Source organism: Odocoileus virginianus, chromosome 1, assembly GCF_023699985.2.
Source record: "Odocoileus virginianus isolate 20LAN1187 ecotype Illinois chromosome 1, Ovbor_1.2, whole genome shotgun sequence".
Lineage (NCBI taxonomy): Eukaryota > Metazoa > Chordata > Mammalia > Artiodactyla > Cervidae > Odocoileus > Odocoileus virginianus.
The window spans coordinates 177,998-192,194 of record NC_069674.1 but is presented as its reverse complement, the minus strand read 5'-3'; the positions used below and the strand labels follow the sequence as shown (position 1 = coordinate 192,194).

Below are 14,197 nucleotides of genomic sequence, written 5' to 3'. Positions count from 1 at the left end.
AGCTCAGAGGCTGCAGGACAACCAGCCTGCCGGGTTCCCTGAACCACTCCTGCTATAAAGTCGCCTCCAAACAGGCTTCAGGAAATGCTCGACAGCAGGAAGTTTGACGGTTGAGTCTCCCCGTTGTCCTGACAGAGTCTAGGTGGAGGCAAATGTCACTGAGAGATGATTTGTCAAACAGCAGAAATTTGTTCTGGGGGGACTTAAAACTATTTGAATATAGAAGTAATGTATTTGCTGACTTTTGAAGTAGAAAGTATAACCAAACCACTAAAGGGAACATGCAGCTTCACTGTTTCCTGTCCTTCATCTGCATGTTTCCGGGCTTGCAGTCTCTCGCTGTCCTTGTCCGGCCCGGAATGCCCACCTCCCACCCCCGTGATGGATGGTACCACCCTAACAGTGGGGAGGGGAGCTTCTCCCAAAGCCTGTCCTCTCTTTCTAGGTCTGTAACAGATCGCAAACACCCAGTAAAACAAACATTGCTAATTTCCATATTTTCTTCAATTATCTCTTTGGACTACAGACTTTCAGTCCTGAGATGTGCATGTCACGTGGAGAAACGGACAGGATTATCCAGCGAGTATCCTGGTTGCCCCCATCCTACCCTGGAGCAGCGCCTCCCTTCCTGACGGCCTGGGGGGTGTGGCTGGGGCTGGTGGGGACCCAGCTCTGCTGGCTGGGCTCCCCGTCCTGAACCCCCAGGTGTCACCCCGCCTGCCTCACCTCCCTGACGCAGTGCTGCCCCATCATCTGATGAGCAGTCCATGCTCTGAGCGTGCCCTCGCGTGCCCTGAAGAAGCCCCGGGACGCTTCCTCCCGCCACTCGATGCAAAGTGAGGCCAAGACAGCGCCCTTGGTGCTTGTTTGGAGGCAGAATGGGGCCGGCCACTGTAACAGAGCTGAGGGTGGGCCCGCCTGCACCGTTAGCGCTCCAATCCTGGCCTCCGCCGGCCGCGGGCCATCCCTGTGGAACCCCCAGCCCCACCCCGACTCGGGGACATCGTGGTCCTGCGGGACCTGGGGGTGAGAGGTGGAAGGCATCTGACGCAGAAGGACCGCACACATTAGGGACGGGGACCCTGGGGGAGGCGGCACTAGCGGTCAGTGTGAGAGTTCCTGCAGTGGTCTGAAAGCTGAGAGGAGGCCGCAGAAATATTTTTAGGAATATGGCATAACATGGAAGAAATGTGTCTGCTTGAAGCATGGGAAGGTTGAAATGCCAAACAGTTCTCTTGGCTAAATTTAGCAGAAGTGCTCTTTATTTAAGACCTATGTTAGCAAATATATAATGTGGGAGACGTATGGAGTGCCTGGCCTGGTGTGTCCACCCAGCGCAGGACACCAGCCTGTTGCTGGGACCGCTGTCCTTGGGAGAGGCTGTGGGCCAGGCGTGGAGCCACGGGCAGTACTGAGTCACGCCTGGTGGTCGAGCGGGGTACAGTCCTGGAGTCCTTCACCTGGGCGGCTCTCGATAACAGGGGAAAGGAGACCTCCTGGGCCCACAGAGACTCATCACGGCTGCTGACTTCGAGCTGTTGGATGTTTTGCCAGCTCTTGGCTGGGACCTCTGGGCAGGAGGTGAGAACTGGAGGCAGGGAGGCTGGCCAGGACACTCTGACCAGGAGCCTCCAGATGGCAGTCGGCAGAGGAGGTAAGTCAGGAGGACAGGGTCTGCCTGACGTGCTGTGGGGGAGCCCCTGGGCCAGGAGAGCCCCTGGGCCTGGGACAGGATGGGTCGGGGGCCTAGGGGACGGGTAGGCAGGCAGACGACATGGGGTGGAGCACCCGTTCCTGGCTGGTCCCGCCTGAGGCCGAGGCCATGATGCAGGACAAGCTCCTTGACTCTGGAGACCCTCAGCTCTCAGCGGGGAAACCCTGGGCTCCCATGATAAGGTTGGGGCTTCCTTAAACATCCGCTGGATCATCGAAAAAGCAAGAGAGTTCCAGAAAACCATCTATTTCTGCTTTATTGACTACGCCAAAGCCTTAGACTGTGTGGATCACAATAAACTGTGGAAAATTCTGAAAGAGATGGAAATATGAGACCACCTGACCTGCCTCTTGAGAAACCTGTATGCAGGTCAGGAAGCAACAGTTAGGACTGGACATGGAACAACAGACTGGTTCCAAACTGGGAAAGGAGTACGTCAAGGCTGTATATTGTCACCCTGCTTATTTAACTTATGTGCAGAGTACATCATGAGAAACGCTGGCCTGGATGAAGCACAAGCTGGAGTCAAGATTGCCGGGAGAAATATCAGTAACCTCACATATGCAGATGACACCACCCTTATGGCAGAAGGTGGAGAGGAACTAAAGAGCCTTTTGATGAAAGTGAAAGAGGAGAGTGAAAAAGTTGGCTTAAAACTTAACATTCAGAAAACTAAGATCATGGCATCTGGTCCCATCACTTCATGGGAAATAGATGGGGAGACAGTGGAAACAGTGTCAGACTTTATTTTTTGGGGCTCCAAAATCACTGCAAATGGTGATTGCAGCCATGAAATTAAAAGATGCTTACTCCTTGGAAGGAAAGTTATGACCAACCTAGATAGCATATTAATAAAAGCAGAGACATTACTTTGCCAACAAAGGTCCGTCTGGTCAAGGCTATGGTTTTTCCAGTGGTCATGTATGGATGTGAGAGTTGGACTGTGAAGAAAGCTAAACACCGAAGAATTGATGCTTTTGAACTGTGGTGTTGGAGAAGACTCTTGAGAGTCCCTTGGACTGCAAGGAGATCCAACCAGTCCATCCTGAAGGAGATCAGCCCTGGGTGTTCATTGGAAGCACTGATGCTGAAGCTGAAACTCCAGTACTTTGGCTACCTGCTGTGAAGAGTTGACTCATTGGAAAAGACCCTGATGCTAGGAAGGATTGGGGGATGGAGGAGAAGGGGACGACAGAGGATGAGATGGCTGATGGCATCATCGACTCGATAGACATGGGTTTGAGTAAGCTCCGAAAGTTGGTGATGGACAGGGAGGCCTGGCGTGCTGCGATTCATGGGGTCGCAAAGAGTCGGACGCGACTGAGCAACTGAACTGAACTGAACTCCTTAAACCTTCTTAGTGGTATTAAGCCCTTTATCCAAGGGTTAAAAGAGAAGAGGCTTAAGATGAGGATAGGCAGGCCAGAGGCAGCTTTTGCTGGGAGAGGAACACAGACGGGGGAGACCTTGTCTGTGGAAGCTGGGGTGCAGTAAGAGGGCATCCCAAGCTGAGCAGGGCTTGGTCAGGGTGTCACGGCCCCAGGAATGCAGGCTTAGACCACTGAGCGCCCCCAGCCCCTCACAGCTTCACAGTCACGGCTCCCGCTGTCATCCGAGGGGTGCTCTGGGGTCTTCAAGCCCATGTCTCCTTCTCAGGGCTCCCGCTCCCTGTTACTTCACCTCCTGATTCCCTCACCACATGTGGCTTATGTGGAGGCTGTTTTTCCCCTTGAATTTAATTAACTTTGAAACCAACAAAGGTTGCACGCACGGCACCCAGGGTGGAGTTTGGCTGTGTGACAGCAGGAAATCCAATTATAATTGTAGAACTGGGGAGAAAGATGGGCTGATGAGATGCGGAGTGATGCATTGGCAGGAGCCCCCGGAGGGTCGGTGGGCTGAGGCTCTCGCTCCCCACCCGGGAGGGCCCGTCCTGGCCTGGCTTGGGCAGCCCCACGCCCTGAGGCTCTCGTCCTCACGGACTCCCTACACAAGCAGGCATCCAAAGCATGCGAGCGTGGGAGCTGCAACCAGGCAGAGAATTACTCATCTTGGCTTCGTGCCATTCTTTCCTTCCCTTTCTCATATTAAAATATTTTGAGTTTCTAATCCATTAGCAGGAGATATGCACTCGTGATACTTGCAGAGTCTCTGAAATGTTTAACTGAGAACAAAAATAGCTCTTCTCGCTGGATAGAAAAGCATCGGGAAGTCACAGGCGCTCCATCCTCAAGGGGTCTGAGCAGACACGGTTCCCACAGGGTGCCCTTTACAGCTGTGTCGGTGCTTTGTTGCCTGAAGACAGAGGGGAACGCCGGGCTTCCCGGAACGTTCACGTGTGACGTGAGCAGGGGGTCCCTTGGACACTCTGCTCCCCCGGACGGGGTGTCGAGGCCTGGGAGGTCTACATGCTGGGCTGGCTGTGATGGCGGGCAGGAGCTGTGGGCAATGGTAGGTGGGTGTCGGAGCCCCACCCGCCCTCCACGCCCAGGAGGCCAGGCACTCTCCGGCTGTGCCCCTGGCCCGTCTGGGAGGACGTGTGAGGTGACAGGGGCCGTGCTGTCGTGGGGCTGTCCTCGCTCCTGGTCAGAACAGGGTCATCAGAACAGGGCTGGGACACTCGTCTCTACAGGGACAGTCCTCAAGCTGGGGTTAATGCTACACAGTTTAAGGCTCACTCGTAGAACGCCGACGGGATGGTCCCCGGTTTGGACACCCTTATATCGTGGAACAGCAGTTTGGAACCTGAGACGGCTCACAGGCCCGTGAGATGTGGCTGGTCCTGATTCCATCGGTGGTCTCTGACCTGCCTGGGGGCCAGGCCACCAGCAAGCCCGCGGGCCATGGCACTCAGCTTGTCCTGGGGGATGGGGCCGACGGTGGAAGTGGTGAACGCCACTCAAGCCACAGGCTCAGCCCTGGGGCCCCACCTTCTCCGTGCTGCAGCCATGGGGGCTGCAGCGGGCCTCCCGGCCACCCCTTCTCTGTGGGGTCCCTGCAGAGCACCCCAGGGCGCAGGTCCAGGTTGGGTCTGTGGACGGGTCAGCAGCCCTGGCCTGGCTGCCCAGGTGGGTCCCAGCGCATCTGGGCAGCTGCCCCCCATGCGGGAACCGGGGGGCTCAGGAACTGCCCCCGAGGAGGGCTCAGATGGACTGACTCTCGTCAGGATGCCGGGGGCCCTGGCCACACCACATCGTTCTTCCAGACCTCAGTTTCTCCATCTATAAAGTGGGCCATCCCCTGGTAAATGAGGTGAGGGGTGGGCAAGGGGTCACTGAGCACAAACCTGCAGTCAGAGGGGTAGGCTCGGGGCCTCCCCAAGGCGGATGGAGCCTGTGAGGGGCTGCTGAGGCCCCGTGCCCGGCGCAAGCAGGAGAACCTCACATATGTCAGTGAGGCGCGCATGGCACGGGCACCCAGCCGCACCCCAGTCACCCTCCCCGGCCACCAGTCATGGCTCACTAGGCTGATCCCAATTAGAGGGGTACACGTGAAAGTACAAGGTGCTGCGTTTTTAGGTTTCCCTGATCCCACAGGAGAGGAACCGGCTTCAGATTACAGACCTTGGTGAGGCGCGCAAAGGAAGCCCCTCGGTCATCCAGGAAAGTAACGGGCAGCAAGGTCCCTGTGGGTCTCACTTGAGGGGCAACAGGGGTGAGACTGACATGGGGGGCTGTGGGCTGAGGGGCGGCTGGCGGGAGGTGGGCCTCAGCCCCACAGACAGGCTTCTGCCAAGGTTCTCTGGGCTCCTGCTTGGGCAGCAGACAGCCCCCAAGCTCTTTAAATGAGCCCCACACCCAATGCGTGGACTCTGTGGATCACAATAAACTGGAAAATTCTTCAAGAGATGGGGATACCAGACCACCTGACCTGCCTCCTGAGAACTCTGTATGCAGGTCAAGAAGCAACAGTTAGAACTGGACATGGAACAACAGACTGGTTCCAAACTGGGAAAGGAGTACGTCAAGGCTGTATATTGTCACCCTGCTTATTTAACTTATGTGCAGAGTACATCATGAGAAACGCTGGCCTGGATGAAGCACAAGCTGGAATCAAGATTGCTGGGAGAAATATCAGTAACCTCACATATGCAGATGACACCACCCTTATGGCAGAAGGTGAAGAGGAACTAAAGAGCCTTTTGATGAAAGTGAAAGAGGAGAGTGAAAAAGTTGGCTTAAAGCTTAACATTCAGAAAACTAAGATCATGGCATCTGGTCCCATCACTTCATGGGAAATAGATGGGGAGACAGTGGAAACAGTGTCAGACTTTATTTTTTGGGGCTCCAAAATCACTGCAAATGGTGATTGCAGCCATGAAATTAAAAGACGCTTACTCCTTGGAAGGAAAGTTATGACCAACCTAGATAGCATATTAATAAAAGCAGAGACATTACTTTGCCAACAAAGGTCCATCTGGTCAAGGCTATGGTTTTTCCAGTGGTCATGTATGGATGTGAGAGTTGGACTGTGAAGAAAGCTGAACACCGAAGAATTGATGCTTTTGAACTGTGGTGTTGGAGAAGACTCTTGAGAGTCCCTTGGACTGCAAGGAGATCCAACCAGTCCATCCTGAAGGAGATCAGCCCTGGGTGTTCATTGGAAGCACTGATGCTGAAGCTGAAACTCCAGTACTTTGGCTACCTGCTGTGAAGAGTTGACTCATTGGAAAAGACCCTGATGCTGGGAAGGATTGGGGGATGGAGGAGAAGGGGATGACAGAGGATGAGATGGTTGGATGGCATCACCGATCCGACGGACATGAGTTTGTGTAAACTCTGGGAGTTGGTGATGGACAGGGAGGCCTGGCATGCTGCGATTCATGGGGTTGCAAAGAGTCGGACACGACTGAGCGACTGATTTGAACAGAATACCCAAAGCTGGCAGGGAGCACATGTCTGAACCAGCCCCGACCTGGGGTTCCTAAGGCTCTTCCCTATCCACACAAGGTCATGGCACTAGTGACGGGGCCCAAGGGGAGACAGTGGGCTGTTTTTCTGGTGGTAAAGAAAATATCCCCCCATCATGAGCCACAGCTGGGTGAGCGTGCCGGAGCTGGGGAGTTCACAGAAGGCCCAGGGCAGGCTTTAGCGGAGCTGCAGTCGTTCCTGAAGGAGGGGTTCTTCTTGCCCCTCACCTTCCCCGGGCCAAGTCTGGACCTGGCCTGAGAGCATCACAGCAGGTGCTGAGCCTGGGCAGTCCCGGCCAGGCACACCGGCTCTACGTCTGCAGAGATGCTCCAAGATTGGTCCCACCCCTGCTGTTGGCTCAAGGCTAAGAAAACCTCCTCACAGCTTCTCAAGAGCCTGTATTGTGGGGACATCCCCAAGGGAACAAGAAACCCTTGCGGCAGAAAGGACACGCGTTACAGCTGGGCTCAGCAGGCACCACCACTCTGGGGTCACCTTCCAGACACAGCAGGCTGGCGAGGCCTCCCCACCCCAACCTTGCAGATCCATCACGATTCCTAAGCCCAGGCAGCTGAGCTGAAACAGGGGCCTGGCTGGATTTGACAGGAAGTGGAAGGAGACGTGAACAAGCTGCCCCGCGGGGAGCCGGCAGGAGGGGAGGCCGGGCGCTTACCTTGCTCTCATCCTCAGGGTCGCTGTAGCCACACGCGTCCATGAAATCCGGGAATGTCTCTGACCACCCGTCACTGGTGCAGTTCTTGCTTATGTTTCCTGGAAAGTGAACGCCACGGGTCTGATCTGCGTGTCCAGGGCCTGCACCTGCGCCTCGGGGCCTCTCTTTGCCTCAGGCCGGTGAGGGTTGGGGCCTGGACCAGGGCGCCCGCTGCTCAGGGCCTCCTGAGCCCTGGAACCCGGGCAGTGGTCCTGCAGTTCGGGGGCCTCACTGGCTGGAGGGCGCAGGCTCTCTGACAAAGCACGGGCACGTGATGGCATTCCCGTGGGATGAAGTTAACAGTGTGCTCTGATGGCCGCAGAGCAGAGTGGAAGTAAACGGCTTGCATCCTGTCGAGTGAGACGTGTCTGAAGCCAGACCCCGATCACCCTGTCCTGCTGACTGGAGTCGGGAACAGAGAAGAGCGTTGGCAGAGCAGGGTGCCGGGCTCTTTGTAACTCTGCAACCCTGACGTCTCATGAGGAGGCTCTGCGAGATCCCCCATTGTGGACGAGAAACCTGACGCTTAACGAAGGTGGTCCACTGGCCCAAAGCTCCACAGCCGACAGCAAGCGACCCTTTTCAGGGCTGGGCAGTCACCTCCTCAAGTGCACAGCATGCTTGTGGCCCACCTGCCCTTGGGACCGTACCCTGAGCTCTGGACGGCCGGGGGGCGGGGCAGTGAGGGGAGGGCGGGGCAGTGAGGGGAGGGCGGGGCAGTGAGGGTGGGGCGGGGCCGTGAGGGGAGGGGCGGGGCGGGGCGGGGCGGGGCGGGGCGAAGCGAAGAGAAGCAGGCGCACAGTTAGAGCATCTCCTCACTGGGGTCTATGAGAACCTTGCTCTCTGGGGGACTCGCTGTGGGACCTCCCGCCGCTGCGGGTCCCCGTATCTCCAGGCCGCTCCCTACTCTGGCCGTGCTGAGTTGCTGTGCATGGCGGTCTCAGCACAATGGTGACAGGCACCCCCACTCAGCCCCCCCAAAGCTGATTGCACACCCTTCATGGCTCAGAGGGCAAAGAGTCCGCCTGCTGTACAAGAGACACGGGTTCGGTCCCTGGGTCAGGATGATCCCCTGGAGGAGGGCATGGCAGCCTGCTCCAGCATTCTTGCCTGGAGAATCCCATGGACAGAGGAGCCTGGGGGTCAGTACAGTCCTTAGGGTCTCAAGGAGTCAGACATGACTGAGCGGCTAGCACTTTTCCCACACTTATCCTTGCCGCTGAATGCATGGTTGAGCGTGACCATCCCGTAGGGGCTGTGGTCACAGCGTCTGGTCCTGAGCACTGACAGCTGGGCTCAGACCCTGCTCTGGAGGGCCCTGGTTCAGGGGTTAGGCTGGAACGGTGGCGGGCTCTATGAGGCGCCAGCCCCTGGGAAGAGCTCCCAACCCGGGTCCTGTTCAGGCTTGGAGTCAGGGGCAGGTCAGAGCCCTGCAGCCCTCTGAGGACCAGCCCCGCAGCTTCTAGAGAGAAGTGGGCAGAACGCAGGGCTGGGCCCTCTGGCTGCTGGATGCACAACACAGCACCTTCCCCCCACGGGGGAGACCCACGAGGGCCTTCGTCCATTCGTCAGAGCAGATCTCAGAGTCCTTGAACCTGGTCCTCCTGCACCTGGAGGTTTGACACCGCCCCTTTCAAAGACCTGCCTTGGAGTGACACCCAGCCTGGCTCCCCGCCCGGAGGCAGAGTCTTTCGTGGCCCATTCCCACCCCCATCCTAGCCCTGCTTGGGGGGACCTCCCACGGGCCCCAGGACCCACTGGCTTGGGGACAGCACAGCAATGTGCTGCTTGCCATGACAACGTGCACCAATATCTGAAGAGACCCCCCAATTTCCCACCTACAACTTGTTTTTTAAAATAAAAAACAGGTGTATTTCTCAAACATCTGGGTTTTCAGGGTCTGTGTGCAGAGCAAGCCCCAGGAGGAGGCAGCCCCCAGCCCCATGAGCACCTCCTGCAGGTGTTCACGGGCTGAGAACCCAGTCGGTCCAGGAAGGGAGATGCTTCCTGTGTGAGAGAGAGTGTGTTCCCGGCCAGCAAGGGACACCCTGGAGGACACACTCTGAGGGCCACAGGTCCCCAGGTGAGACAGGTGTTCCTGTTCTCCTCCTGCCTGCTGCCCGTGGCCCCTCATCTGCCCTGGGCACCCGTGTGTCGGGCTCCTGCTCCAGGTCTCCTGTCCGAGCCCTCTGCGTGTGCTGTGGGTGGACAGCCTGGCGGCAGGCATTCTGTCCTCCCAAGCTATAAGGCAAGGTCAGCACAGCTGCTTCCTGACCCACTGGGTCATGGACACCAATGCCCTGCTTCTTGTGCCTCCATGGAGAAGTCGGTCCCTGCGACCAAACCCCCAAAAAGCTCAAAGATGGCAGCATGGACAGTACCTGGTTTGCTGTAAAAATTGCTGAACAGTTTTGGACAGGGCACCGTGACGGTCTCGCCAACATCCGCGGGGCGCCAGCAAGTAATGTTGTCCCAGACGCCGCTGCAGGCTGGAGGGGAGACAGGGGTGAGCGAGGCCCGCTGCTCACTTCGGGCAGCCCCCTCGGGCCGCATGCGCCCCTGAGCGGTGGGGCCAGATCTGCCCTGAAGCTTTGCAAATAGAAAGCCTATCAATTAGATAATTATACTGCAAGTCATTCTCCTGTGAAACAAACTCGCACCACAATATTATTGAGAACATGCTTGGCACGGGTTCACTGTGATCAGCTTTGCAGACGTGAGTGAGTGTGAAGGGAAGAATCTCAGGCACCCAGTGTGCGCTGTGCACTTTTGAATTTCAGCAGAATCAGTACTTTTTCCCGATGATGTGCTCGTCCCTGTGACAAGTGGGCGCCACCCGGCATCTGTGTAAGTCTGGGAGGTGAGGGTCCCCTGAGGCACACACGCTTGTGCTTTTATGGACTCTGACTTCAAGGACAATTTGCAAATTTAAATATTTGATAAGATTTAGTTGATTGCAGCAGTCAAGATGATATATTGGCGATGAAATTTTAGGCTACCTTCGTGGAGTTATCTAATAACTTAATTAGCACGTTAAAGCCTAAAACATTTTTCAGATCTCTTATTTTGCGTAATAACCACCCCATGAGGATAATTCATACAAGCATTGCATCATCTCAGCAACAAACAGCGCTGAGGTTCAACGTCAAACAAACAGAAAATGAATCCCGGAACCCAGGGGTTTTTTACTACAAGTTGAAGGTATTTCTACCATATTTTGTGACCTCTAAAATTTTACATTTCAGTTAAACTTCAATATTGGAGGAGCAGTGTGCCAGCTTCAGTTAAAACAAAGAAATAACAGTTCTGCTCTCTGACGTGCCATCCAGACCTGTACGATAACCATGATGTAGTTTTGGTTTGACCACAAGAATGTTTTACTTCTATGAAAACAGATAATGAAAAGTTGGCTCCAAACCAAGTTTTGCAAAAAAGTTGAAAATATCCTTCTAAAGGTTTTTACAAATAAAATGAAAATGTGTGTGCTTAGTCACTCAGTCCTGTCCGATTCTTTGCTACCTGATGGACTGTAGCTCACCAGGCTCCTCTGTTCGTGAGATTCTCCAGGCAAGAATACGGGAGTGGGTCGTCATTTCCTTCCCCAGGGGATCTTCTTGACCCTGGGATCGACCCCGGGTCTCCTGCATTGCAGGACGATTCTTTACCATCTGAGCCACCAGGGAAGCCCCAAATGAAAATACACTCATCCTACAAACTGAATTACACCCCAAAGATTGAGGACATAAATTCATACTACAGTAGCTTACATATTTAAAGAAAATGTTGCTTTCTGAAAAATTACTTAGAACAAGTCATCAAGGACAAAGATGTCAGTAGAAAGCCTCGCCCAGTTGGGTGGACAGTGCGGCGTGCGGGCCTGGGGCCGTGTGGGTGAGCAGGGGACAGTGGTGGGGGTTTACCTGGGCAGTGACTCTGAGCACAGACGACAGATAACGGGGAACATACGTGCCGCTCTCTCCACCTTCCAAACCTCATGAAAATGACAGTCGAGAGATCAGAGGGGGCAGTTCCTAGAGCCCATAAAACTTTGAAGACAGACAGCACGTGTGTTTTAAAGACTCAGCAGAGCAAAGGGGGCGAAGAAGAGCCCGCAGGAGGAGGAAAGTGGGCAGTGCCCTTGAAGGGCCCTGGACCCCAGGACACGGGGCTCGGTGGACTAAATTTGGAAGAATCACATTGAGTGTGAATTCTGAACTCTGGGAGCCCAGCCTCCTGCAGCCTGCTAAGAGTTTCTGGAAGCGCTGCTTAGGCCACCTGCTGGAGGCCCCAGGCAACCAGGCCACCTGAGACGGGCTGAGTCGCTCTGAGAACGGCAGTTGGGGACCACCCGGTGTTAGCTTCTCCCGAGAGAAGCTTCTCTTGTTCTGGTGCAAAGTCTGATGCTAACTGTTGAGAGATATGGGGCTTCCCAGGTGGCGCTAGTGGTAAAGAGCCCACCTGCCAATGCAGGAGACTAAGAGATTCGGGTTTGCACCCTGGGTTGGGAAGATCCCCTGGAGAAGGGCATGGCAACCCCCTGCAGTATTCTTGCCTGGAGAACCCCATGGAGAGAGGAGCCTAGCAAAGCTTTCTTTCGCAAAGCCAGATTTCCAGACATTCCCAGCCGTCATTCTCACCTCTAACTCTGTGGCTGCTTAGCAACTCACTTTCCTAGTTTTTCCAAAGCACACGAATTGGTTTTCCCAGAAACAAGTGCCTTTTGGTATCTGTCAGCTTACATACTATTTAACTAAGCAGTTGGTTGAGTAGCAGATGTGGGCGGTGACGATACATTGTAAGCTTGGCAAAGTGGTCCCAGCGGTTGCAGGGAGGAGGTGGCAGGGAGTTATGAGCAAAGAGCCTCCCGCCAGGGTCACTGGAAAAGAAAGCATAGGAGCCTAGTGGACCCTGGTGCTGGGGGCTTCCTAAGCTCTTCTTGGGAGGGCAGCTTAGTGCCCTGAAAACAACCCTCTATGACCAAGCGGTTCAGGAAAACTGACCTTGCGCAGGGTGCAGCATCCAGACATCCCCGACACTTCACGGCACCTCACACAGAAAATACGCGAGACAGTGATGAATTGCACCGCAAGGGCTGCGGTCAGAACACGTGCCTCTAAATGTGCCGGAGCTCCCAGGGGACAGTGGCAACTCACCCGCCAGACAAGCGTCTTAAGCAGGGGGATCCACCATCATGGAGAGAACCCTAATCCCCTTGTCCCCAAAATTGACTTTCTCCCAGGCTGTCTGTGGGCAGGTCACACTACCACAGATGAGGGTATCTGTGTTGTTTTGAGTCCTGGATTTATCTTCTCATTATTTCAATGACATAAACATCACTTTCCAGAAAACCACGTGAGTGTCACTACTCAGGTCTCGCAGTTTCTCTCGGCAGAGCTTTCATAGGCACTGTGTCTCCTGCTCCCGGGTGCACACGGGGAGGTCAGGGACAGAACCCCGTCTGGCCACCACCGCCCTGACCCCTGTAGGCCATGTCCCCACTGGTGGTTTGTGGTGGGGGCCCTGGACACAGAGCCAGAGGCGCGTCTGAGTCCGGGTGAGCGTGTGGACAGAGGACGGCCCCGGGCACTGACTCGGGGGCTGAGGGCTGAAGTCTAAGGCAGGCTCTGACTGCACGGACATGGCTGCCTACCCTCTCTGGGTGAGGCTCCTGGGGCGTCCCCAGCAGAGGCCGGGCTCTGCTCCATCCTTGTTGCTGGGAGAGGAATCCAGTCCCCAGCCAACACCAAGGCAGAGAGAGAGAGCACGGCAGCGGGACCGCGGGTACCCAGGGACCCCGGCAGACTGGAGGTACCTATGCAGCAGGGAGGTGCCCGGGTGGGCGGGGGGAGGTGCTCGGCAGGCATGGGGTGGTGGAGGAGGGTCCCACCCCCACCAGGAGAGCCGGGGAGGGACTCCACTCCACAGCCTGGCAGACCAGCAGGGGGCAGAGGGACCAGCACCCCGGTCACCTCGCTCCAGATGGGGTGTGGGGAAGGGGCTAAAGGACCAGGGATGTGGGAAAGGAAAATGAAATGTGCCTATTTCCGGCACTAAGGTGCGAGGTCTGGCAGCAGCTAGGGCCACCAGTACCACCTTCCGTTCATAGGTTTAGTTTAAAGTTGAAGTCACCAGCGGCCGGAATCAGACGCTGCAGGCACGTGCTAGAAGTGCCCCCGGACTCTGAGACGAACTGAACTGAACCTCAGTCCACGGATGGCAGGGCCCATGAGGCCCGGGGTGTCCCCTCGATGGGCTGGCCTTGCTCAGAGAAGCCAGAGAAACAGCACTTCTTGCTCTCTGGCCAGACCTTGTGTGGAATGTACTGTGGCCAGAATGACAAGGTCTCTAAGGCTCGCCTGAGCGACCAGGGAGGAGGCCGGAGCTCTGGGACTGCCCTGCGTCTGCCCGTGGACAACACCATCAGAGGGCAGGTCTCCCCCAGTCCAGGCGGGTGGTGGGGCCGCCAAGGGGCAGTGGACAGCGTGCCAGGTCCTTCCCACCCCTCACCCCGGGACTCGCTGTTACTGCCCACACTGAGTCCTGCTTTGATTCTCCCTCTGGCGCGGCTCAATTTTTAAGGTTCCTGGAGGTTCTCACGTGCACCCAGGGCTCAGACCCACTGTCTTGCAGGGCAGGCGCCAGATGGGACCTTGAGGTCACGAGTACAGGTGCTGATGAGGGTCCCGGGGCTGCTGCCCCTGGGAACTTGCCAGAAAGTTCCTGGGTCCCATCCCAGGCCACCAAGCCAGAGACCCAGGGTGGCCCCACAGCCCCGAGATGGTACTTAGCAGTTCAGGCACTGATGCAGCCCCACCGCCGCCCAGCACAGGAAGGGAGGTGGGCGTGGAACCCCTGCAGCTC

At 56.1% G+C, this 14,197-nt stretch overlaps 1 protein-coding gene across 1 annotated transcript in view; it reads right to left on the bottom strand.

The window, feature by feature from the left end:
- Positions 1-14,197, bottom strand: part of VIPR2 (vasoactive intestinal peptide receptor 2) — a 68,538-nt gene that overhangs the window by 38,127 nt on the left and 16,214 nt on the right. Inside the window, exons 3-4 of the mRNA XM_070477979.1 lie at positions 9,718-9,825; positions 7,298-7,395 (exon numbers count right to left, since the gene is read on the bottom strand). Of these exons, the coding sequence (XP_070334080.1) occupies positions 7,298-7,395; positions 9,718-9,825 (206 nt within the window). The remainder of the gene's footprint in view (positions 1-7,297; positions 7,396-9,717; positions 9,826-14,197) is intronic.